Consider the following 27949-nt stretch of genomic DNA (forward strand, 5'->3'; position numbering starts at 1 on the left):
AGTGTGCCTTTATTTTCCCCCATGGCAGGCGCTTAACCTGAAGACCACTCCCTCTGCCTGCTGCTCTATGAAAGAACTGCTCTGGGTGAAACGGAAGGTGGCGCACAGCTGAGGCTACAGTCAAAGCCAGGACAGGATCATGGGTCATGGGTGGGCCCACTGTGCTCTGGCTTCTCAACAATGAGTACCAATCCCATTTACCATCTGAAGAACCAAAGCCTCTTAACATTTACTTAGGGCAAATAGCCGACTACACAAAACACAGGATTAGAACCCAAATTTGTTTTTAAAGTTTGTTTTTGACACTTGAAGGATTTCATTCCAAACTCTCAGTTACAGAATTACAAAATAAAAATCCATGTTTCTGGTAAACATCCTTAAGCCTAACATAAGATTCATGTCACTTATCACAAAGTTAGACAGTCAAGTGTATAAAGGAGAAACAAAACAGAAGCAGTATTTACAAGTTTAGACTCCGTGAGACATTGTGAAGAATCTTTTGTTAATAAACCCCACATTACATACTTCTATACACTACGTTTCAAAAATAATAAAACGAATGTGACTGTAAATAATGTGATAAAGGTCCTAGTGTGAGGATTTTAACTTCTATTCAAAGTCACCACATTGAAGACTTTAAATTCAAGGTCTAAATGATAGACTTTAAACTCAAGGACAGATTGTCTAAGAAAGGACAAACAATTAGCATTCAAGTTAGTTCCCTGTAAGTACAAAATTAGGAATCACTAAACAGATTAGCCTAATTAGAAATTTTGTTCATTTCTCACTGACTCGCAACTATATGAAGTCTTTCCATAGATCATTCAGTCACAGTACCTCTATCCTTGTGTAGAATTTCTGCTACATTTTAAGTTCTTATTCAAAACAATTTTCTTCCCATTTCTGTATTTTTAAGTAGAAAATATTTTAAAACAAAGAATATCTCTTCCTTAGCCAGAGAATGGTTTCTGCATTGATTCCCAGAAGAGGAAAAAAGAAAAGATTCCTGTTTCCTCTTCTACCTCAAAGCGATAAAGCAAACCAAACAATTCCAGCTCCTAATATAGTTTCACCCAGAGCCAGAGACAGTATTCCATGCTAGTTCCCTGCTATATGCTGAGCACAGTGTAGTTATTTACATTAAGAAATCTCTCAAACAGGCTGAGTCATCCCAGTGCTTCCCTCAGCAGAAGACAGGCTAAAGCAGACGTGAGCAGCGGCGTCTGCGAATGGGAACATCGAAGACTCTCCTCCGCCTCTCTTCCTCTTCTTCTTCATCTGATTCATCCATGTCCGCTGAGTCATCATCTTCATCTTCTTCTTCCTCCTCCTCTTCTTCCTCTTCCATCTCTTCGTACTCATCAGGACCCATCTCCTTGAAAGACAAAACAATCTTTTGATAAGAAGAACATCCAACAGGTTTTTATAGTAATTTAGGGCAAATTTTCATTGATCTAGAATACCAACAACCATACAAGCCATCTATCAGTTTTCATAGATTTCAACAGTGCAGTTTCATACTGCGGGTGCTGGTGCAAGGTTCTCAGATGTACACTGTATCACATGTTCAATAATGCTCAGTATGCTTCTAATGGTAAACATAGTTCATTATGACTGTACTTAGGTTTTATATGGTGGTTGTTCATTCAAGGTAGCAAGTAGACTCACAAAAATCCAAGATGAAGTTTTGCTGAACTTATCATACTGATACATTAAATAACGATTCTTTCAATAATCTACACACTTACAGAAAAGAGGTGAAAATATCAGTTAGGTAGGACCTCTACTGGTCACTTTTATGTACTATCAGCAAGAGGCCTGGAAAACATTTATTCAACTCCTACCATAAAGACATGTTTTAACTCAAACATCAGTAGCCTCTACTTTAAAAAGAATTATTTTTATTGTTTCAGGGGCTCCAACAACAGTCATTTATTATCTCTCCTGGTTCTTGTGGGTTGGGTATTTGGGAAGTACTTAATGGGGCAGTTCTGGCTTGAGGTCTCATGATGTCGTACTCAGGTGGCTGAACTGGCATCACCTCGAGGGACTCTTCACTCACATGTCTGGTACCAGGGCTGGGGTGATCTGTATATCTGGAGAAGGAAATAGCTGGGGCTCCTGTGTGACTCCTTTGGCTTCAGGCAGCAGCTCTATATGTTCTCTCCAATAGAGCAGCTTCATGGTGGCTGGACTTCATCCAAGGTAGGAGGCTCAGGACACCAAAGGCATATTCCAGGAGGGAGAGCTAGGCTAAGGGTGTATCGCCTTTTTCTAAGCCTCAGAAATCAGTGTCACTTAGCCAGTTCATTAGAAGCATATCTCTAACATCAGTCAGTTCACACTGTAGGGAAAGGGTAGCCTTATTTCAAGTCACTTGTTGAAGGCTCTAGAAGAGGAAGTAGTAGTGCTGAACACCAGATCTCTGAGTATTTCCTAGAAACTTTAATTCTGCTTAAGCACTGTCTGTAATCAAGCTTTCCCTTAACTGGCTGCCAATTTTCTCTCCGGAACAAGTGAAGACTCAATGAGAAGAGTTGCTACATTGGAGCCAGTTGGTAATCTGAGAAGCACTGGGAAACTTGGGAGCATTTTATCAACAAAAATCCTCCTACTAAGGCTTTTATGACATCTCATGACCCAACAGCCCACCATCCCTCCAATCTCATCTCCAGCCCCTCTCCCCTTCACTTGCTGCACTCCAGCTATGCCAGCCTCCTGTTTCAAGCCAAGCACAGTCTTATGTTAGGACCTCTTGTGTTAGGATCTAACTCTTGTGTTAGGACCTCTGTACTTGCTGCTTCCACTGAGCACTCTCCTTCCAGGCATCTATCTGGCTCCCTCCAACGCTTTTACATCTTAGCTTGCAGGGCACGGAAGCCTTTTCTAACACATCTTTGTATCAGAACCAAACAGGGCTCTGCTCTTCTCCTGCACTTTCATTTTTTTCCATCATACTTGTAACTGCTTGGAACAAGTAAATAGTGTGTATCTGTTATAGTTTGGCTCTTCTAATTAGAACGTAAATTCCAAGACATAGGTTTTTATTGTATTGTTACTACAGTACTCAGATATTTGTTGAAGGAAAAAATGAACTGATGTAAGAGAAAAAAAACTGTGTTACTTAGAATTTATTATAACACAACAATAACAATTAGAGACTATAAAACAGGTAACATAAGATATTCCATTACTTGTATCTTTGGAAATAAATATATATATTTTTTTAATCTAAGGAATGAAGGCTTTAAGATTCAGTAAGAGGTCCAAAAACTAGGAAGGCAAAGACTTTGGAATTTCTAAAACATGATGTTCAGGTGGTATGAGTATTAATTATTTAATAAGGTTAGAGGAATCAACATGTCAAAAATCAAGGATAAAGAGATAAAAGTTTACATACACTAACGTCACATGGAAAGAGGAACACAGACAAGAATGGAAATAAGTAAGCAGCAGAAGTCTCTACAAGGCCCTCAAACAAGCACAATTACCAACCCAGCTAGACCCGGAGAAGGCAATAGGACTAACCAAAAAGTCCACTTTGAAGTGGCAAAGCACAAAGACAAAGGAAATATTAAAGCATACTAATTAGACTGATAGAAGACAAAAAGAAGAACAATTCAACTTCTATATCAAGAAAACTAATATAGGAACAGGTAATAAATTAACAAATACAACCCCCATTGTCTTCTTTATGTTGCTTAAAAGTCCAGAATTCTCATTTCTGTTTATTGATTTCTCATCTTGAGAGAAGACATTTTGAGAAGGTCAAGATTTTATATGTTTACTTGTGTTTAGGAGAAAACTAAAACTCTAACACGTACAAAATTAAGAGAGAGATGAACATGTAACAGGTTTATTTATTGTAATTTTAAAAGGAATTGGTAAATGAATATTATCCAACTTTTCAGTTTTAATTTCTAATATGGTCAATACTGATATAGCCCATGTAAACAAGAATTGTTTGGATTCCTTAGTAAGTGTCAGCACCTAAGGGGGCCATGAGGCTGGAATGCTTGAGAACCACTGTCCCTAATATAAAAGCAAGCCTCAAAAGGATCAAGCTGACCCAATAGGAGTTCCACTTCCTGCCTAAACAAACCTCAGTCCTCTTAAACTTTAGGATAAGGAATATTATCAGAGATGAAGAAAGAGATTCATAATGATAAAAGAACTACTTCCTTGGAAAGACATAATAATCCTAAGCACATTTACACACAATTATAAAGCTTTAAAATACATGAGGTAAATCTGACAGAACTAAATCTGACAAAGCCATCATTTGGAAATTTCAACAATCATCTTTTCAGTAGTTGACAGAACAAAGACTGAAAATACCATAAATATACAGATGACCTGAAAAACACTGTCAACCAACCAATCACTTTGACCTGTATTTATAGAATAATATTCCCCCAATGGCAGAATATACATTCAAGTATACAAAAATCATTTACCAAGATATGTAAATTCTTCACATGTTGAGCCACAGACATATAAAAATAATGAAAATACAGAGTAAGTTCTTTAGTCACAATAAAATTAGAAATCAATAACCAAAAGATAACTGAAAAGCTTCCAAATATTTGGAAATTAATACATTTCTAGAAAAGTCATAGACCACACTTAAATTACAAAGGAAATCTATTTTGAACTAAATGTTAACAAAAAAAATATCAAAATTTGTGAGATACAGCTAAAACATTGCTTAGAGATGAAAAGTCTAGTAACATCTACTTTATGAAGCTAGAAGAAAAACAAATTAAACCCAAAGTAAGTAGAAGAGAAATAAAGACAATTGCAGAACTCAATGAAATGGAAAGAGCAAACAATAGAGAAAAATCAGTGAAATCTAAAGTTGTTCGTTTAAGTGATCAACAAGTGATAATAATCTTATGATGAACAATAGAGAAGATATGTTACCAATATTAAGAACAAAAGAGGACATGTGACTATAGCTCTTATAGCCATTAAAAGGATATCAAGGGAATACTGTGAATAACGCCAATGAATTCAACATTTAGATGAAATGGACAAATTCCATGAAAGGCACAAATTATCAAAACTGAAACAAGAAAAAACAGAAAATATGAATATTAAAGAAATTAAATTCGGTTTTTTTCCCACGAAGAAAACTGCAGTTCCAGATAGCTTTCTAGAAGATTACTAACCACTTAAGGGTAAGTTGATACCAGTTTCACACAAATATTGGACTGCTCAAAAGTCTGGGCCGGGATTTAGCTCAATGGCACCATGCCTGCCTTGCAAGTGCAAGGACCTGAGTTCGATCCCCATTACAAAAAAAAAAAATAGCACACTGAAGTCTGTTACAGGAGGTAGCAAACTCCTAGAACTAAAAATATAATTTCTAATTTTCCTCCATTGGGGAAGAGAGCTACAACTTCACTTACAAATCCACATTGTAAGCCCTTTTTACTGTCCCACAGTATAAAGGTCTAGAGGCTCATCACCATCGTTTTCTTCCCAAATTGGACTTGAGAATGTGTCCTCTCAGGATCAGGTTAATATCATGTCCATCTTCCCACACTTATTTCAGACCCACCTATTAGGACCATCCTGGAGTTAAAGACCATTTTCTGAATAGTCAATGCCTTCAACTCAGTCGTGTTCAGAATATACAATTCATAATTTATTCCTACTGTGTAAAAAGAGCTTCATAATTTCCTTTAACCATTTCCTAGTTCATAAGATTGGGGTTATTGTTATACCTTTCAAAAGTAATCCTAAAATAGGTTAAAAATATACCTAGTTGACTTGAGAAATGATCCCAGGAAGAGTCTGCTAAAAGTATACGCCTAACCATTAAATCCTCTCTGTAATGTTCTATACAGGGTGTCTGTTTATTTTACTAAACTGGGTGTTTTAGCAAAAATGAAGTAGAAAATTGGTTTGCTAGTCTTAATGCAATAAAAGAAAGCCAATTCTAATGTGGTACGTCTCATATTCTAGTATATCTAGGCCACAGAACTGGTTTTGGAAACAGTGCAGAAGTTGAATCTTTCAAACAGGTAATAGTGGAGTTTCTCTAGTTGAAGAGTAGGGAGCATAGTTTACCTGTTGTTCACCTCTCCCAACATATTCACATGACCCCCAAAATACTTTCTCAGAAGGTCCAAAGTTCTCTGGTATATCATTCATAAACCACTTATCTGCCTGAACAAAGATCTTCTGTAGAGTTAATTCTACAAAGTCACACATATCAGCACTAAAGGAAAAACTTAACTTACCAATCGGGCTATAGACACCCTGAATGTTGGACAAGCCATATGAAATCGAGGAATGGCAACATTAAAAATCTTGTCTTTAAAGTAAAGGAAATGGAACGTATAATATCCTTCCATGTATCCTGATGTTGTAGAGAATGTGGTACAGCTTGTATATTCATATACTCGACCTGGGCTGATGATTGGAAATTCACCTGCAGAGTAACCAATAACAATAAACCAAAGTATAAATTCAGCTCATTACAGGAAATGTTATGTTGTCTATGACACTATGTAAATTTTGTAAAAGTAAATGTACCGTTAGAAAAAAGAACCAAAAAGAGATAAAACAATATGCTAACAGGGATGGAATTATAAGCAATGACTTAATTCCTCTTGACATGTTTTCTCACTTCCCAAATTCTTTACAGAGTAGTGGATGAGTAACATCTAGTAAAATAAAACAAAAAAAGGTACATTTGCTTTTCAAAGAGCTTTCAGGCCTTGAACATATAATCTCTAAGACATGAGTAATAAGATGTTACAGATAGCAGCTCAAGCAGAGATAAGGGTAATCTTAACTGTCTAACAGTAGCAAGAGACTGTAACATCAGGTTATGAAGATGCATGCTAAAAATTTGGACCAGATAAAATGTCAGTCGCAGGGGAGGGTCTTCCCACCAATGCACCAAATGACAAAAAACAATTATGATTTCAATAAAATTCTTTAGCACCAGATTTTCATGTAAGTCTCAGTCAAATTCATTAGCTAAACATGCAGAATGCTAATCTATGCGTGCCAATAAATTAGAAAACTATTTAAAGTAAATTCTGCAGATGCTTAGGACTGATAATTGAAGTACATGTTATTTTCCTGAAGCACATTTTCAACCCTGAAGAATATGATGGTTCAGAAACAGGATAATCAGGCTTCCTTTTTTTTAAAGTCATTGATAATTGGACTTAAAGTAAATAAAAGCGAAATGTAAAAATCTGTGATTTTAATTTCAAAATCTTACCCCAAAATTTTAAAAATCTGCTGAAGATGAAATTTATTTCCATCCTATGCATCTAACCCACAGAACATAATGATGAATAGTTAACCAGTTTTAAAAAAATAACAGAAAAAGGATAAGACACTCTAGGTAATCCACAGAAAAGGAAATTAATCCCTGAATAATTGAGTTTGCTATAACTTTAGAAAATTAACATTTAAGGGACAAAGCAACAAAAAAGTCCTTAGCCTAACAACCTCTATACTTTGCATTTATGGATGTAAATTTTAAAATTTCTTTGAGGTGATTGATGTACAAACCTAAATTGTGGGTTACATACCAACAACTCCAGGTCCTTGAACTTCTTCTACATCTCCTTTAGCATTTGTTATTCTCCAGTAGCGACTGTCCAGCTGACAAGCCTTCTCAGGAAGTGCATCCTTTGACATTTCAATCCTGGAGGAAGGAGTGGTGTAGTAAAGACACAAATCTGCCCTATGTGCTTGGTTTTCTTTTGTTTAAGAGCTACAAAATTAGGGTTAACACTATGAAAGAAAATTTCCAAAACCCATCAAACTGTTAGACATTTATTTTTCTAAGTTCTCAAAGATACTGCCTTAATTAGTCACAGAAATGCTTTCGGTTATGGACTTTCAGTAAGGAGCAAAATAGAAAGGGCAACAGAAATATGTGCAAATACAGTGACAATCCTGTATGGCAAATCCTTTTTAGAACACAGTATCATGAAAAACTTCTAAAGAAGTCTTTTATTCGCAACACAACTATTTGACCCATTTCTTTTTTCCCTTAGATTTTAAAAAGCTCAAAGTAAAATGACACAAATTACTGGGTTTATACTTTGACTGTGTTTCCTCATACTATCACTTCTTTTCTCTAGAAATCTGCTCTCTTATTTTCATGTTGAGTACTCTCTCCTATAGCACATGTGACTCATTTTAAGCATGACTCAATCCTAGGCAAGATCTAAAATGAACAATTAAACAACAAACATTTTTTACCTGTTCTTGGACATATCAAAGGCTACATACAATGCCCAAATCCCACGATGCTTCTTGGCAAGTATATATTACTAAAATATTTCCAGGATGTATACATGCATACTGTACACATATGCCACATTATAAAATATATAAATATGAATTTTGAAACAAAGTATCTGTAATCCCTTGGAGCCATGAGTAGTCCTTATGTCATACAACAAAATACTTCTAAGCAAAGAGAATGTAAAATATTTGTTTCTATTTAATCAAATCCAATGCCTCACACCACGTATGACATACATGGAACACTCAATAAACTTTAGATTTTTAATTGAATATAGATGGGTCAGATGAAATTTAAAATGCAAGGCTTCATGTTTGTCAATTTGATAATTTCTAAAATACATTTCAACTCTAGTACAGATCTTCGATGATTACGACTTTAGTATGCTTCCTACCGTACCTGGCACAATACTTTCTATCTAGTTCATGTGCACCAGATAAGTAACATAGAGATTAATAGAAAGTTAAAGTCCTTTACAAACACTATAGTGTACAAAATGTATCTACTTTCCTCCAAACTTCAGCAAGAACCTATCTTTTAAAATACATTTTATTCAGTGGTAGAGTGCTGGCCTGAATGCATGAGGCTGATTTTGATCCCTACCACTGCAAAACAAAACAAAAAATGGAAACAAAAAAAACCCCCTCCAAATGTATTTTATGCATATCAAGTGGGACAAAAGCAACACATCCACAGAATATATCACTATCAACTGAAAGGCAGACCGGTTTAAAGTTCTCACCTGATTCGGTATGTGAAGAAATAGTGGGGTGGGTGTACAGAACTGAGTTCTGGCAGAAACGATGTGGAAACAGAAACTGTAATATCCCCAGTTGTTGCTACACACTCTGGATCATGAACATATCTGGAAGTTTAAAAAATTAAACATTCTAAAGTAAAGTAACTTTAATTCCGTAAGACTAAAGGTTTAAAACTACAATGCACAATAGTTTATTTATACTTTAAAATCAAAAATATAAATCATATTTGGGTATAGTCCTATTGAATTTAGAAAAAAATTAGAAATGTACTAGAAAACCTTGGCTCAGTAATGACAATTAAGGATCAATGAGAGTGGCTCAAATAATGCATCGTTAAGTTTAAAAAGGGCTTATCTTAGTTTTCAGAGCTAAGAAAATTTTAGAGACATCTGAAAACGCAGCTACATCCGCTAAATGGTGGCTCTGATAATAAAAATCTATAAAAATATGTAAGTATATTAAGTCTAATGTATAATTAGTCTGCTGTTCCTGCCTTTAATCTAGAAGCCCATAATGTATAATTATTCTGTTTCTGCCACAAAGGCTACTGTGAACTAATAGCATCTCTAATACTAATCATAATACCTGAATGTTCCATTTAGAGATAATATATAATACTTGGCAGGAGGAAATAGTTTCTGACTTGCTATTCATACTAATTCTATTATCAAACAGCCTTTTGTTTTGTTCAAAGACAAACTATGTAGTTTCTATCAAGCGATAGCTTCTAAATTAAAAAGTGAGTTTTTACTCTTGATTGTTCATGTCAGCAAACTACTCATTAAGTGTTCAAATGTTTTGCTTTTGCAGTGAGAATAGTGAGATTTAAGATAATGAGAGGTTCTGTTACTAACTTTGGGAATTTTAGCTCATGATCTGTGACATACGGTTTTCTCTGATCTATAATCATTTCAATTCTGAAAGCCCAAAATGAAATACCTGAAAATTTGGTCTCTGATGATGGGGAAGCCACCTGATACAACATTGCTGACATAAGAGGTAAACCAGTCAGTAAAAGTAGCACCTATGAACCAGGAAGAGGGAAAAACAACACACAGTTTTATAAAATATACATAGGAAATAAACAATTATTATTTCTTTAAGCTTAAGATGTGATACCAAAACTGGAAACATTTACAGAGGCAATTCTACTAGTCCTCTATCATGTCAATTTCTATTCTCAATTCCACTCACTTCCTTGTGATTCTGTCTCTTTCCAAACCTTGTGAGAGGGACTCCTTCAGCTACCTTCAACCTTTTCTTAAACATAACCATTGGTTCTGGAAATAATGAAAAACTTCCTGTTCATAATTTCTAAAGCAAGCAGAACAAAGGAGATTTAGCTATGTCTAGGAAGAAACTACCCAAAAAAATGTCAGCATCTATTCTCAGATGACTAGGGCACACTGTGGCCCAGGGATGTGCTGACTTATACACAAAATTCTGGCAGAAGCCAAGCTCAGTCTGGATGTCCAGCAAAAGCATGGCATTGTAGACTTCTGAGCATCCAACCCCAAAGTGCTGCAGAGTGGCCCTCCGTCTTCTCAGTGACCAGCTCAAGGCAGGAAAGAAAGACTCGAACAGTCCAGTGCAGACCACATCAATGATGCAGTGGCTGAATCAATGGCAGCTATGTACATGAATTATGTTGACACTTCTAGGTAGCACAGCATGATGCTATCGGACCATGCCATTTCTTAACATAGCTCAAGGCCTGGCACATATTAGTTCCTTAGTGTTCAATAAATATTTTGTAGTCTGCTTTCAATTAACTGAGTTCTGCACTCTGCCACACTAAATGTCAGATGCTAACTTTATGTTATTTACTAATTATATTATTTAAGGAATCATAGAAGATACACTTTGTTTTGTATCTGAGAGTACAAAGCTGTAACAGTTTCAAAGCATCAACTGAGAGAAGGTAAACTGTAATAGTTGGCTCTTTTCCTCAATGTTTATTAATGGCCTATTTTGACTCATTATTTGTTATGTACTGAAAGACTGCCCATTATTCAGTCCACTTCAAGTAAGACATGAAGGAGCTATCTGAAAATTAAAATTCATAGATGGATCTGGATTTGATCCGGCATCACAAAAGGAATCATTTTATTTTTTATGTTTCTTGAATGTAACTTCTTTTTTCACATATTACACTTTTAATGTATTTTTATTCCAGGTTATGTTTCATAACTAGTACTTTCTTTCTTGGTTGTTTTTGAGACAGGGTCTCACTATGTAGTCCAGACTAGCCTTGAACTCACAGTGATCCTCCTGCCTCAATCTCCCAAGTGCTGGGATTACAGATGCATACTAAAGAATTTTTTAAAATCATTTTGTATACTTCACAGAATATTATATATGAAATAAATGATGTGCATATAAAAGAAATTGCCATGGTACACTTAAGCATACCTTCATTTAGTGTAACATATACCAAAGTATGTTCTTTAAGATGAGGACAGAATAGGTAGGTAGCATTCACTACTAAACTCATCTGAGGACAGATTTCAGTTTTCTTAAATATCTATTAATAGTGCCCTGAACACCAGGAGATGTCATCTTCTGTGTTATCAAAAATCCTATGAAACCAAAACCTAATTGAACCAAGACGCAATTTATATCTTAGGTGGTTTCCCAGCGAGCTCACATTTGGGAGTTTCTTACAGAGTGCTGGTGTTTCGCAAGGTCAGGAAGCTGCTCTCTCATTCTTCCCCCATGGGATGCACTGCACACCCCAGCTATTCTCAGTGCATCTCACACCTCCTGCTCTGCTCACCTCTCTAGAATTCCCAGCTTCTAGGACAGTATTATCAGGCCTTAGCCCTCTGAGGTAATGGTGGTTTCTTCCACACTGTGCAGACAAGCACTAAACTAAGAGTAAGACTCAGAGCCTAACAGCAGGTTCCCTGATTGCTTGGGCAGCCTTCAGTCTATAAGCTGAGTAGCACTGCCTGGCTCAAGCTGCAATGGTCATCTCCAAAAGTCATGCAGAGATGCCACTGAGGGCAAGGAGCATGGGCAGGACCTCCAGAGAGTGCTTAACTTAGAAACCAGAGACCACAAGAGTCAGTGAGTGGAGAGCAAGGGCCTAAATTTAAAAGCTTTCATCACTTACTAGGTAGGAGTTAAGACCTTCTTGATACTGCAAAGTGTACCACAAACCCAGACTGTGCCCTGGTATGGAACAAATGGATATTTATTCCCTGTTCAAGATTGCAATTAGAATATGTAACAGCTAGCAAAGCCTTTTTGTTTTCTTTTGTGTTGCTCGGGACTAAACTCAAGGCCTTGTGCATGCTAAGCATGTGCTATACCACTGAGCTGCATGCCTAGTCCCCCTCTTTCCTATTAATACATGGGAATGTTTAATATGTGTTAGCAATGCGTTTAAAAAGCAGAATGGCCACAAAGCTTCTGATAGGTGGGCAAAATCTAAGCAATATGAGATTGAATGAATGCACTTGAATACTGACTAATGGGTTCTCAAAAACCTATAAGAAATATGCTTTTATAACCAAGGAAAACTAGTTGTGCCAAGAGGTTTATGAAGCACATGATCTGCATTGGTCTCAAAGACCGCTGCTTCTGAAGTGTCTAATGTGACCCATCAGTATCTGGCATTAGCACCAAAGAGACAGAGTGAAGTCAGTTGTATATGTTCAATTATACACTAGTATGACCAACAGAAAATGCAGATGTGTTAGAACTATGTGCACAGCAATTCTATGCATCTCACAAATCTATAGAAGAGCAGTAAGGGCACAAGAATGCAAAGGGTGTGACCTTTTTTTCCAAATAGAAACAAAATTCAAAGAAAATGTAAGAGCTATTCTAATGACAGCTTAGATGTAGTACTTTATAAACCAGAAAGCCTTAAGAAATCCAAGTATAGCCGGGGATTTAGCTCAGTGGTTTCGCCGCCTGCTGTGCAAGCGCGAGGACCCAAATTCAATCCCTAGTACCAAAAAAAAAAAAATGCGTATGAAGAAATCCAAGTATAAAGTAGCCAGTTGCTCATGACCTAGAAAGTTTCATCAACTTTTTTTTAACCAGAAGGAAGAAGGGAAAAGAATAACTTTTTCTCCTACCTATGATAAACATGTCAATAGCAGCTGGATCCCGAGCCATTTGGTCCTAGGTGAGAAAAAGAATGTAATTGATACATTTCTCATTGTTCATTATCTGGATCTCTTCCCAGAACAAAGCAAAACAGATAAAAATAACTTAAGTGTTCCAATGAATACTCAGGTGTTCCTCATACTTTTGAGTTCTTGCACTTAGGATTCCTATGTTTAGGCTCTTCCTATAACCTCCTTGGAAGAGTACAGGCACTTCAGGAAGATAAACACTTATGTACTGCTACTACTGTTAGCAGGAATGAAGAAATTATTCTTCAAGAACACAGCTAGGAAGTTGAGGTAGTAAGATAGATGCCTTGTTATATCCTGGAAGAAAGAGCTTTAGGTTGAAAGTTAAGAGATCCAAATAACTCTAGTACAATCAAAAGCTAAATTTTTAACAAGTTAGAAACATGTTATAATTAAGTACTTCAGTGAGTTCCTCATTAGGTTCCCTTAAAACTTCAAATCACAGCTTTCCCTCTGTATATAAAGGAGTTCACTGTTTATCCAATGCTAAAGCTTTCTTATGGCATTCCACACCATTCTGTCCAATGGTAAAGCTTTTTTATGGCATTCCACACCATTATGTCACAATATTAGCTTTTTAGTTAGTCTATCCCTATTCTTCAACCCTGAAAATACTAATGCACTCATTTATGTAATCTTCAAAAGGCACCATAAAGCCACATTGAAACACACTGCTACTTACTGGACACTGGTAGAAAACTTCATTTTTGTTTCGGCCCTCTGCTGCTTCCACAGCTATGTACTGACTCAAACCAGTATGGATGCAAAAGGTCAAAGGGAGGCAGTATTTCAGTCCCTGCCTCTGCTGGAAGCCTCCGGCGGCTGTGTCAACATCTAACAAATCTTCAGAACGATAGTGATTCGACAGTGCCATACTTCCCAACAACCTAAGGGAACACAGGCTCGAAGATGTACAAGACTGCAGCATCAAACTGAAGCCATGCTTCATCTACTTGATGAATCATTTCACACTGACAACTTTAGAAGGACTATTTAGTAATTCTAAACCGGGAATACCAAAATCAATACAAGTTTCAGTATATTAAATTCACTTGTGACCATAAAGATTATGAAAAAAATTGAGTTAAGTGTTTAAACAGTCTAAATGTCAGTCTTTAAAAAAGAAATATACTTACGTTGCTTTCAACAATCTACCTCTAGTTAGACTCAGTGGTGTACACCTATAATCCTAACAGTTTCAAGTCTGAGGCAGGAAGATTTGAAGTTTGAGCCCAGACTGGGCAACTTAGCAAGACCCTACTTCAAAAATTTGTTTTCTTTTTTTGGGGGGGGGGGGGTACCGGGGATCGAACTCGGGTCCTTGTGCTTGTGCAGCAGGCGGCGAAAACACCGAGCCCCCAGCCCACAAAAATTTGTTTTCTGAGACAGGGTATTGCTATGTAGTTCAAGCTGGCCTTGAATTAGTGGCGATTCTCCTGCCGCAGCCTACTGAGTGCTGCAATTAGAGATGTGAGCCACAATGACTGACTAAAAACATTTTTAGAAAGGGACGGGGATTTAGCTCAGTGTGAATACTCTGGGTTCAACCCCTGTATGAAAAAAAAAGCAAAAGGAAGGAATGTATCTTGCCATGATATAATGATTTGCCAATGTTTTGGTATATATATGTAAATGGCTAACTTAATGTTTAAAGGGGTAAATTCTCTGATAACCTTTATTTAGATACAAACTTTAGCTTACCTTCCAGTCAGAAATTAAATGCAAGTCAGTCTAAATCTTGTTCAAATTTGAAATACATGGGATAAATTAATTAATCTCACTCCATATGTGTACTAGTAATAATGCATGTATCAAGGACTACCTAATGGTTCCTACAAGATTTCTATCCTAAGCCTCCTGCTTGGGCTATACATGTATGTTCAAATTCATGACTTACTTGGTTCAGAGGGCAATTCTTAAAACAAAGTTCCTCCTGTTTGCTCTTAACATATGACAATTTTTAACTTTGCCACATTTCAGTTTGACAAGGAAAAAAATCACCAGCACAGGTTTATCCAGTCCTAACTGACTTCTATTTCTGACTTGTGCCTGATAGCTGATGTGTGAAAAAAGCTTTGCAATGTCAGTGTGATCACTTCTGAGATTCCCTGAACACACTCAACTTTCATCTGAAGTTGTGATCAGAGTCTCACAGGAGTCTTCATGCATAAGAGAACACCAGCTGTCAATGAGGACCGTGCAATGTTCTCCTTGCCCTCATTAGCACTTCCAATACCAAAGTCTCTGAGATGGTTTAATGTCATGAACATACAAACAGAGCAGACCTAGTCAAAGCTGTGAGGGAAAATGATGGCTAGTACACAGTCTGCTTTTACCAAAACTTTCACAATAATTATGTCATCTTTTAGCAGTTTTAAATAGGCATTTGATTACAAGCTACTCTTGACTATGACAAAATTCATGTTTTCTTTAGTGTACGTAGCTCTGAGCAAAACAAGCTCCCTAAAGAGTTTACCTGGCCTGTAACAGGATAATCATATAAGAATTCCACAGAGTTTAGTTAAAATATACTTCCATGCACCTCTGCCCTCTGTCCCTATACCCTTGACCCCTGAACAGACTTCACTCTTATTATAAGGATGTTGGTAGAAATGTTTTTATGAGACATTTAATTTTGATAAAAACTAATTCAAGCTATACATTTTGTCTTATGGACTGCTATCAGGGGGAAGAGGGAATATCTATATTACTACTTTGTTAAGGGTAACTACAGAAACAATTCAATTACTTTAATTCTAGAAAAAAATATGCATCATTAAAAATAACCAAACCATGGAATATCTTACCCAGGAACCACTAGCTTCTGTCCATTGTGGATACGGTACGAACACCGATAATCATCAGGAAGCTTGCAACCAATCTGAGCCTCCACTGCGTCTAAGTCTTCCTCGCGAGCGCCCTCTGCAAGTCACACAAAAGAGGGAATTGTGCATGAGACTTCAATCCGAACAGAAAAAGAATCTATCTGCTAACTGCTGAAACAATTTTAGAGAATTCTTTCTAAAATATGTTGCTAAACTAAAATAAAAATAAATTGCTAAAGCATAAGGCAAATGAGTTGCTACCGAGCAAGCCAAAGTCCTTAGTTTCCTCTCAGCAGAGAAAACACTGGCACTCAGCAAAACATGAAAAGAAGGCACCAATGAGACGTACAATAGTTTTTCTACATTATAACGAAAACAGGATATATCTCATTTTAAAAAATTGAATACATTCATACCTCTTTATTTTTTTAATTTATTATTATTTTTTTTTTGGTACTGGGGATCGAACTCAGGACCTTGCACTTGCAAGGCAAACGGCAAAACCACTGAGCTAAATCCCCAGCCCTATACCGCTTTATTTTAAAAGCCAGATATTCCCTAAACTGATGTTTCTAGAATTTTAACATAATCTCTCTCCCTCTCTTTTTAATTTGAGATGAGGTCTTGGCTATGTTGCCCAGCCTGGTCTCAAACTCCTAGGCTCAAGTGATCTTCCTACCTCAGACTCCCACTGCTGAGACTAGAGGTACACAACTGTTGCTCAGCTTTAAAGTGGTCTTTCTATGATAAATAAAGATAGGATGTAAGGTGTAGGTTCATGCTATGAGCAGGCCCCTGATTTGAATCCTAATTTGCACATTTGTAAACTTCTACACAGTTAAGCTTTAAAAAGCAAGAAGAAACTACCAATATGAGAGGAGAGGTTCACTTTCAGTAATGGCCCACCAGGTTACTGTTTGAAGACTTACCAAAAAAACCACAAAGGAGAAGAGGAGGTTCAGAAGAAGTAAACTGAGAGGTTAGACAGGCTTCTGGAGTCACCTCATCTTTGAAACAATTGCCAATTCTAAAAGCAAACATGAGGCCAAAAGGCCAGGTAGCTGAGCAAAGATTTAGGTACTACCTTAGGCCTGAAGGGTAAAAAAAAAAGTGAGGTGCAGGGTTCACAAAGGAGAAATGGACCTGATAAAAACCAGATCTTCTGGCTAGAACCCAGAAGGGGTCCATCCCAGGAGCAGGGGAAACTAAAAATAGACTAGCATAGTGCTTACAAAGACTAAAGCCCAGCTTCTCATCACAGCAGTCCTAACTGGATTAAGGTGATCTGTCCACTGACTAGCTGCCAGTCATACAGAAATCTGTAGAAGAAGGTAACACTGCCCCAAAACTCAAGTGATGTCTAGCAATCAATCAAAAATAAATTTTAAAAACTAGGCCTATATAAAGACAAGATCTGACTAAAGAGCAAGAGGAAAAAAGAAACTAACTGAAAATAAAACTAAATTCACAAAATATCCAGTTACTGGAGTCAGTAAATATGGACTTTAAAAGCCATAAGTACCCATAAAATACCCACACATGGATAAATTCAATGAATTCAATGACAAGATAAAGAACCTTTGAGTCAAGAAGCAATTATGAACCTCATGAAGAATACACAAATCTCTGGAAAAACTGCTGAAAATAAAAGAGAAATCTTAAAATCAGCCAGAGGTAGAGAAAGCATATGATTACTACCTTCAAAGGAAACATAGTCAAACTAACACCAGACTTCTCAACAGAAACAAAGAAGTCAGAAGAATGACATCTTCATAGTGATTGAAAACATCAGTGCTGATTAGAATCCCCCCCGGCCCCAGGTACCAGGGATCGAACTCGGGACCTTTCTCTCACAAGGCAGGCGCCGGAACCACTGAGCTAAATCCCCAACCCTAGAATTCCATATCTAGTGAATATATCTTCCCAAAGAGTGAAGATGAAATAAATACATTTTTCAGATAGATACCACAGCTTAATGGTACAGCTCTTTCCTAATGTATGTGGGGCCTTGAATCAATCCCCAGCACCAAAAGAAAATTAACTAATTAAAAAGAAAATCATACATTTTTAGACTAAGAAAATCTGAAAGACAGAAGCAGCAGTTCCTCATTAAAAGAAATTCTTCAGACAGAAAGACAATGATCCTCAATAGAAGCATGAAGATGTAGGAAGGAAGAACAACCAAAAAAGGTAAATATAAAGGTAAATCTAAATCAATGTTGAGTATCTATACAATAATAATGTTTTTAGGAATATTAAATATGTTGAAAACTAAAATCACAAACTAGGATACAGAGGAGATGGGGGTGTAGCTCAGCCATACAGCAGGCTTGCCTAACATGCACAAGTACCTGAGTTTGATCTCTAGTACTCTACTCCCCTCCCAAGTAAAACCTCAAAACTGGAAGGCAGGAGGGAAGTGTTTGGAATTAAGGCATTCTAAGCTTCTTTCATCATCAGGAAGTCATGAAAATACTATAGGCCTTATTAAGTCAAAGATGTACAGTTTAATATCTATGGTAACTGCTAAAAAAATATAAGAAAGGGTAAGGGAATGGAAAAAACAATTTAGAAGAATGCAAAAAAATAAGAAGAATGCAAAAAAACCCAGTGAATATATTTAAATTCAAATACATACACTAAATATGAATGGGCTAAATAATCTAGTGAAAAGATAAATTGACACATGAGGTGAAAAACAAGGACTGAGGATGGAGGTCAGCACTAGCCTAACATGCACAAAGCCCTAGGTTCCATCGCCAGCAACATTTAAAGAAAAACAAAAATCAACCAAATCAAAAACCACATAATTATATACAAGAGATACTTTTATATAACAGATACAGACAAGAAAGCTAGAACAGTTTTACTAAAAATCACAGGAAACAGACTTTAAGGGAAACATCTTTACTATAGCTAATTGAAGATTTCTCATTATAACAGAAAGGTTAAATCCACTACACAGATATTATAATTCTAATTTTATGCACCTAATAATAGGGCTTCAAAATATATTTTTTAAATGAACTGAAATGGAAAAACTTTATCTACAAGCATAGTTTCCCACTATTGCAATATCAGCACCTTAACATAACACTCATGAGCTGGGACTGTAGCTCCGGGGTAAAGTGTTTGCCCACCACACATGAGGCTCTGAATTAAATCCCTAGAACCACAAAACAAACCACCAAACCAACAACACTCATTCATTTATTTTTCAAGTAAATGTAAGGCTGTGACCGCCCAGGCAAGGCTCCTTTCTTAAATGCCTCTCCCATACAGGACAGTTAGCCCCTCTTCTCTAGGCTCAGCTGAGGGGAGGTAGAGGGGCTGAGTCTACCTCCCAGGAAACAGAGTCAGGACTCTCACATATTATTTCAGTTTGTGTAGGTCAGAAGTCCAGGTGTGACTCAACTAACCTACCACTCAGGTCCTACAAGGCCAAAATCTCACTCTATTGGGATCCTCTTCCAAGCTCACTGAATTCAATTCCTTGCAGCTACAGGACGGAGGCCCTCTGTTCTGACAGGAACATTCCCTACGATGGATGTCATTCCCTATAATGTGACCTTCCCCATAATGTGCCAGTTTGCTTATTCAAAGTCAACAGAGAGAGACACTTTGAATCTCACAGGCTTCTGGAAGGCCCAGACCCTTTCAACGACTCACTTGATTGAGGCAAGCCCGCTCAAGATCATTTCTCTTTTGATTAACAAAGATCTCAAATTCAACTAATTTGCAAAATTACATCTGCAAAAATCCCTCAACCTTTTCCATATTATGTGGCCTAATCACAGTACAGTAGTGAAATCAATTCACAGTTTTGCCTACACTCAAAAGAGATGATTGTCCTTAGGTATGTACACCAGGGATTGGGATCTTGGGGGCTACCTCAGATGTCTGCCTCCCCAGTGAGAGATTTCAGCATACTTCTCTCAGTAACTAACAGAAACAAGCAGAAAAGAAAAAGTGGTGCAGAAGATTTGAAAAAGATTAACAAATTTTGCTTTATTATATCTACAGTACTGAACCAAACATTACCAAAGCTACATTCTTTTCAGTTGAACATGGAAGTTACCCAAATAGACAAAACAGATTATTCATGGACCACAGCACAAATCACAACCAATTTTAAACGAGATAACTCACAACCCAAGTTCAATCTCTGGTACCAAAAAAAAAACAACAAAAAAACCCCCGAGATAACACACAGAATATGTTCTCTGATCACAATGAATTAAAATATATTTTATTTTAAATTTTTCTTTAAAAATATATTTTTAAAGATTACTAAAGAAAAGCTCTGAACATTTGGAAGTTAAGCAATAAATTTCTATTTAGTCCATGGGTTAAAGAAGAAATTAAAACCAGAAAATAATGGTAATGAAAATATAATATATTAAACTCTGTGGGAGTTTAATAACTAACTGTGGGATAAGCTAATATGCTTAGAAATTTATAGCACTAAATGTATTAGAAAAAAAAAAGAAAGATTGAAAATCTATGGTCCAAGGAATCATCTCAAGTCAGAGAAAAAAAAAAATCACAGTAAAACTCAAACAGAAGATGAAGAAATTAATGAAATAAAAAATAAACATAATAAAGAGAAATGATCAAGAAGCCAGTTCTCTGAAAGACAAATTAGCCCTTACGTAGCAAGACTGATCAAGGCATGACAGTATAAAAAATTAATATTAGAATAGAAGAACTATCACTACAGATTCAATAAACATTAAAAAGACATACATTTTCTTTTTATATTACAAAATGTTTTATGCCAATTAATTTGAATGTGTAAAGGGGATAATTTCCTAAACACAATTTCTCAAAATTGACATAAGAATAGAAAGTCTGAACAGTCCAATATCTAATAAAGAAATTAAATCCTTAATTGAAAACCTTCCCATAATAAAAACTCCAGGGTTGAATGGCTTGCTGCCAAAGGCCCTGGGTTCAATTTTTGCATGTAAAAAAAATTTAAATAATAAATCACCATAGTTATTCTCAAGCAATCTTAGCAGTACTATTTTCTTTATATAAACAAATATAAAGAAAAAAGGAGTTCAGTTTTCTCTTCAAATAAACAACTTTGTGGGTTCCAAGGCTGAGCAAAAACAGGGCAAACTCCAGAGCAAAAGTCCTTTTAACTCTACTGGTGTTCTACTTCCTTGGCAGCTGTGAATGGTAGACTACAGATAAGCTTGTGTCAGTACAAGTGCACAAACAACAGAAATTCGAAGTTATTTAAACTAATTTATTCATACTAATTTATTTATAACCGAAATGGGAGAAGGAAGACCCTGCATTCCCAGTACCTTTCAGAGATAAAACCATCCGAGGACACCTGGGCTCCAAATATTTCTTGAGATCATCCCAGGCCTTTTTAATAGCAGCATAATGGTCAATGTATCTTCCTACATCAGAGTAAGTATCTATGAAGAGAGATTTCCAGCACTGATTCTTCTGTGTTTTCTCTTCCCTAAATAGATTTTTAAAATGAGATTAAAAATCTTTTGAAAAGATATTAGCATATATTTTCAACACCAACACATTTTATTATTTTAGTTACAAGGGAGACTATGTAGCAAAGAGTGATACACATATCAAAAATGTTAACAGGAGCTACTGTTGGCATGGTGGGATTATGAGTCACTTATTTTCTTACTTTCTACTCAAATTTTTTCTAGGTTTTCTAATCCTTCATAAAATATAATGTGAATAGTATATGAGTAGAAATTACAACTTCTAACAATATATCAACCGTAAAAATTTAAAAGGTATATATAGTTGTTCTATTTTAAAGAATACTTAGACTCTAATGATATAAAGGGCCAGGGATGTAGCTCAGCAGTGCAGTGCCTGCCTGGCAAGCATGAGGCCCTGAGTTTGATTCCCAGTATCAAAAAACGCAAGCAGAAATAAAAGGCCAAAAATAAAGAATCTAATGATATAATATTAAGCTAGCGCATATACATTATTTTACCCAGAGAACCATAAAGCAGCAAATTATATGACTCAACATTTCCATCTGGTATAATTCTGCAAACATTTATTGAGTGTCCACTTAGCTGCCACTGAAGGCAAAAAATACGGCACAATTAAAAACAAATCTTCAAAGAAATAGTCTTACCAGGAAGAAATAATAAAGTGTAAATTTAAGATTCAGAAGTGATGGAGAATAAAGCAGTTATAGAAAGCCTGAAGATGATGAGCTTGCCTTTCTTGTGTAGAAAATGAAAACAATGGAAGAGTTTTAACCAGGAAGTTAAAAGAGCAGACGTGCAGCTCTGGTTTGCGGATGCGAACTAGAGGCATAGAAGAATTAGAAAGATTTTCCAGTGGTGCTGGCTAAGAGATGATGAACTGAACTAAAGCTGTGAAAGCTGGGTGAAATGAATAGGAAGCCTTAAGAAATATACAAAAGCTCAAACTAAGAAGGGTTGGCAATGAAGTCAATGTAGGGAAAGAGAGAGATCTAAGATGATTCCTCACTCGGGCTCGGATTCCTGGATGGATGGTGCTGCCATGAAGACTAAGGATGCAAAGGACGGGATTAGAGACGAGGAAAGAGCAGATCAAGGCAGGGGTTTCAGGAGGGGAGCATCTTTTAATTAATCTAAACAATATATATATATATTATCAAAACTAAAAAGTACCAGAGAACTGGGCTAGGGGTACAGCTCAGTGGTAGAGTACCTGGCTAGCAAGCATGCGTCCCTCATGCCTTAAAAAATAAAATAAAAATGTAAAAAATACCAAAGAACTTGTGATAAAAAACTAGTTCTAAGTCCAACTTCTCAAAAGGAGCTTAAATTATTTAAGAATGTTATCTCTATAATTCTAATTGTTTAAATCTCTGATTCTCTATTGATCAGTTTTATACATATCTGCTGATACTCCAAAGTGAAAGATGAGGACATAGCAATACTTAAAATTAAAATCCAAATTAATAAAAATTCCCCCTTCCCCGTTCTTCCTCCTCCCAATTTTAATAGCTGTATCATTAATGTTTAGTTTGGCAGAATTAAACCTTGCAGCTTTAAACAATACACTTAAACTTCTACTTCTTGCCTCCCCTCAGTCTAAGAAAAGATAGTAGTATTCCTACCTTTCCTTTCACCTTTCCCAACTCACTGTCTTGTCATCTACATTTCTGTTCTGTCAAACTGTAACTGAGTAAGCCCAGTTACTCCATGCATGACAGTCTAGCAGACAACTGTGCCATTGAAGCTAGAGTCCAGCAAGGATATAAGGGGGAAGAGACTCAGGTCTGGGAATTAGGGGAACTTAGGTAGTCACTAAGAACTGTAACAATACATGCTGAAAAGTCACAAAGGGAGAAGAGCAGTGGACCAAGAACAGAATCTTGGAGAGCTCCAAGTTTCCCCAGCAGGGCCACGAAGAGCCATCAAAGGAGACAAAGTCTAGGGAAGAGAGTCAGGACAGACTAGTGTTACAGTACCCAAGAGTCATGTTTCAAGAATACATATTCCTTAAAAAAAAAAAACAAAAAAAACACATATTCTTCACTAGAGGGTGGGAAAGGGAAGGAGGAAGGGAGTCAGAGGGAGACTAAATGACAAGTACTAAAATACTGTACAGTTAAATAGGAGTAATAAGTTCTAATGGTCTACACCACAGCTGGGTGAGTAGAGTTAACAGCAATTTATTTTATATTTCATAAAGAGCTAAAAGAGAGGAGTTCAAAGATTCCAAAACAAAGAAATGATTAACTGTTTAAAAAGACAGAAATGCTAATTAGCCTGATTTGATCATTACAGTTGTACACATTATTGAATTATCACACTGTATGCCATAAATATGTTCCATTATTATGTTCCATTAATTATGTATCAATTAAAAGTTCAAAGTTAAAAATTTACTCTAATGAATCCTTTCCATAGACACACAAAAGAATACACATAGGGCCAGGGATTTAGGTTCAGCGGCACCGCATCTGCCTTGCAAGAGCAAGGTCCAGAGCTCCATGCTCGGTACCAAAAAAAAACAGTCCCCAAATACTTACTCAGATATCAGCCAATATTTTTTGCAATGTCTTCTCCACAGTGGATCATGACTTGATAGTTGGCTAAGTCTTCGACTCACATAACAACAACTGGCAATAACAAGATTTCATAGAAAGAGTAAAAGAAAATGCAAAAATATTAAAAATAAAGATTAAAATAGTCATTGCTAAACTTTGTTGTATTCCTTTCACTTTTCGTATTTTCCAATCAAACCAATATTTTCTAGGCACACTTGGGAGGCTGAGGCAGGAGGATAGCAAGTTCTAGGCCAGTTTGGGCAACTTAGCAAGTTTAAGACCAGCCTAGACTAAATAACAAGACCCTGTCTCAAAAACAAAAACATTATTTTCTAAGACAGGATTCTGTTTAACATGCTAAGCCAGTATAACTACCAAAATCTTTTCACTCACAAATCCTGAAACTTCTACAACTGTAATTTTTATAAGAAAGTCTATATATAAAACATATGTACTATTAGAGTTAATCTCAAATCAAAGAGTTTTCCTACATTATTATTATCAGAGTAGTATCACCTCTATGTATAAAAAATGTTACTTATGCATAAGGAAAATAGTTTTCAGGTCTTTTTTTTTCGTGATTTATAAGACAAACTACAAATGCACAAATCCTTTGCTTTGTTACAATTTTTTTAAAGGAAAAAATACTGCAGCCACCAACACTTTTCATTAAAGCAACCATTGGAAAATCCACCTAAAAAGACATTTAAATCATAATAGTTCTGATTCAATATGTATGACAAGTTACCAGCTGCCCCAAAGCATGGAATGTTAAAAGCAAATGCTTTTCCTACTGTATCGAGATTAATTATATTAGAATATAATAGTGCTACAACCCTATAATGCTACCATACATAATTAATTTGCAAAAAGAATGAACCTGGATTTCTATTCTTTCAGAAGAAAAATCACAATGCACAGAAAGTAAGTATTCAAAGATCTCATTTGGGCAACAGTTAACTAAATTTTAAATCACATGGAGTTTTTAAGGCCATGAGTAAGGTGTTCAAAAAATCCATCTATGATAAATTATTAGCCTTTGATTTAGAGGTTTTACAGAGAGATACCATCCTCATCCTTTTCTGCCATGCAAAGAAAACATTCAAACTAACTTCTGTAAACACAGGAGCCCCTCCAGTTTTATAAATTCAAGATTCATTTCCTTTTTTCTTGATTCCTCTCTCTCCACTGCCCCAGCAACTATAAGAAGCACCAAAGGTGATTTTGATGCACATCAAGTTTAAAAACTAGTGTTCTACATGGAGACTCTGATTCAGGTGGCCTGGAGTGAGAACTGTACCTCAGACATGGTTATGTTTAAAAGGTGCCACGGGTATTAATTTTGATGCACAGTGAAGGTGGAGAATGGCATATGATGAATCACTGGGATGGAAAAGGTAGCACATAATCTCAGATTCAAATTATGCAACTTATCCTATGCCAAGATCCTCACAAATTAACCCAATCCAAACCAATACTGATGAGCAAAAGAGTACCAATACTGTCAGGACTTGGCAATGGCTGAACATTTGGCAAAGCTTGCCTGTATGGTGCTGGAAAGAAGCTGCAGTACAGTGGACACATCTGAGTAACAGTCAATGGTATTCACCTCAGCTGATTTCCACAGACATTAATGGAGGGGTCATATCCCTTCTGTTTAAGTTTGATTACCACCTAAAACATTTAAAATAAAATCTATTCTCCTAATCTTGGCTCATGTCTTACATGATCTCACCAGTTTCATCTCACACTAGTCTGCTTGTGAGTCACTCCCTACTTCCAGCAACGCCAGGCTACTAAGCTCCTCCAATAGGCCATGCTGTTGAACAGTCCCATCAGCCTCTGAATACACTGTTCCCTCTCCCAGGACTGCACTGTGCTGATATGGCAGCTCTTTCCACTATGAATTGGTCACCTCTTCCTCCCCATTCCTTAACAGAGCAATCTATTTCCTTCACAGTACTTAGCACCTCTTGTAATTATGCATCTTTCCATCTTGCCTTGAGTCTGTAAGCTGCGTGAGAGAAACCTCATCTATTCTGTTCACTACTGTACTCCTTGACATTTAATGGGCTGGCACATACCAGGTACTCAAAAAATCTGTCCAATAAATGATGACTACAAAGATAGACAAGACAGTCCTTATATGTGAGAAGTGCACAATCTATCTGAGATGCCATATTTTGGAGAGGAAGGAATAAGGTAGACAGGGGACTCAAATTTCAACTTGCCAGGTTGAGAAGGGGGGAAGAAGATATTCCAGGCAGTCAAGAGCCTAAGCTACACAATAAAAAAGCTCAAGTTAGCACAAGTCTAATTTGATTACGGTGGACTGTGCAAATATGATAGTGGAGGAGAAATAAGGCCTGAAAAGCCTTAAATAGTAAGCTAGATGATAAAGGCCTTAAATGTCCAGAAGTTCAGGTTAGAGTCTGTAAACACCGGTATCATATGTTTTCAAGGACAGCCAGATCTGCCTTGGGAAAATCACTATGGCAGCAATCAAAACTGTGGGTGGTAGGGTGATGGAGGAGGGGGTTTCTAGATAGTAAGAGGTCATAGCAACAGAAATTTCAGATGAAAATAGTCTGAGCCAGAACAACCCTTTGTAAAGAAAAATTTTATTTTTCTGCATTGGTACAGCCTGAGCAAGGAAAAATGTATTTTCTAGAAAAAGCAGCAAGTAACCTGAGATATCCCTCCGTCACCACTTAGCTAGGCCAACCAATAGCTATCTGTAACTCCAAGAAGTATGTATTCCTAAAAGAATCCCTAATAACACAGGACACAGTAGCTAAAATCAAATGTCTAGAATCCGATGGTTAATCTCAGACACACAAAAGCAGCAAAGCTCATCTATTTGTCCTGAGAGGACATCCTCTCAAACATATATGATAGTACAAGAAACTCAGAGCCAGGCTCGTCACGGATATAAACAATCTGACAACGGGGGGGGGGGGCGGGAAAAGGAGCGGGTCGCACCATTTCTTCTACCATCCCAAACACTGCCAATCTCTGAAAGAATTGGGCACTTAACCACCCTTCCCAGCAACCGACATTTATCTTTGATTGACGGCTTGAATGTGGGAAAGTCAAGGCGCGCTTAAGACGATCAGCTGTATCGCGCCACCGGAAGTCAGTACCAAAACACAAAATCCAACATCCAATCGTAAGGAGGAAAGGATTGAAAGCAAAACAGTTCTCAAACACAGAAGTCCCAAAGTGAGCCCTGCCAGTGGTCATAGTGTCGGTGTCATACCTGGGGTGTCAGGGTGGCCTGTCGCCTTCCCCCGCGCACTCTATCTGTCCATGCCGGCGCGGACACCGCAGGCCTCAGCTCAACAAGGAGGAGCGTGGGCAGGGACGGGGCTTATCTACGGCGTCCAGGGCTGGGAAAGACAGGGCAGGGCCCTTAGCTAGCCGGGGGCGCGACAGGGCAGCATGGGGGGAGCCACCTTCGTCCCAGGCAACTGGGCCTCGCTGCGGCCTGGGAGAGAGGGCTCGCTCTCGCCTCCCGGGTCTTGGGCGCTGCCTGTGAGAAAAACCTCAGGGCGGGGTCCTTACGTCCCGGCCCCTCGGCCCCCAGGTGGCTCTGCAGGATAAGGGCGACCCAGGCGTCACCTTCTGGAGACTCGGGATCCGGAGTCCACCGGCCTCCAGGCCTCCTTCCCTAGTGCCTCAGTGCCTCCTCCCACGTGCTCCCACCCCTGACACGCGGGCCGCGCATTACTTGATTAGGTCCCGGTAGTCCAGAAAAGATAAAATGAGGAGCAAGGGATCGGTAGGCAGCGACTCCAGGGTCATCACCGGCAACTCGGCCTCCATGGCCGCCATCTTGCCTGGCGCGGTGCAGCCTGGCCCCGCCTCGGCCCCGCCCCCGCCGCCGC

The 27949-nt window shown here is 37.4% G+C and overlaps 1 protein-coding gene and 1 non-coding gene across 5 annotated transcripts; both read right to left on the reverse strand.

The window, feature by feature from the left end:
• Positions 1-279: 279 nt before the first annotated feature.
• Positions 280-27948, reverse strand: Fbxo3 (F-box protein 3). Of its 4 annotated transcripts, none has more exons than XM_004852068.4 (11): positions 27793-27948; positions 24045-24134; positions 21334-21497; positions 16001-16115; positions 13876-14080; positions 13134-13179; positions 9985-10069; positions 9027-9149; positions 7560-7675; positions 6249-6439; positions 280-1375 (listed from the first exon to the last, which is right to left on the reverse strand). In XM_004852068.4, exons 1-11 carry the CDS (start codon positions 27894-27896, stop codon positions 1199-1201), a joined length of 1416 nt encoding a protein of 471 aa, XP_004852125.1. In that variant the 5' UTR covers positions 27897-27948; the 3' UTR covers positions 280-1198. The 4 variants fall into 4 exon arrangements, with proteins under 4 accessions (XP_004852125.1, XP_087061679.1, XP_021120039.1 ...); XM_087205553.1 differs by lacking the exon at positions 27793-27948 and adding an exon at positions 27322-27397; XM_021264380.2 differs by lacking the exon at positions 280-1375 and adding an exon at positions 2429-5065.
• Positions 19242-19377, reverse strand: LOC147829547 (small Cajal body-specific RNA 21). Its single transcript, XR_015449051.1, has one exon.
• Position 27949: the final 1 nt, after the last annotated feature.

This window comes from Heterocephalus glaber, unplaced genomic scaffold, assembly GCF_053883595.1.
Source record: "Heterocephalus glaber isolate CG9 unplaced genomic scaffold, H.glaber_assembly_v1.0 deba00000594, whole genome shotgun sequence".
Taxonomy (NCBI): Eukaryota; Metazoa; Chordata; class Mammalia; order Rodentia; family Bathyergidae; genus Heterocephalus; species Heterocephalus glaber.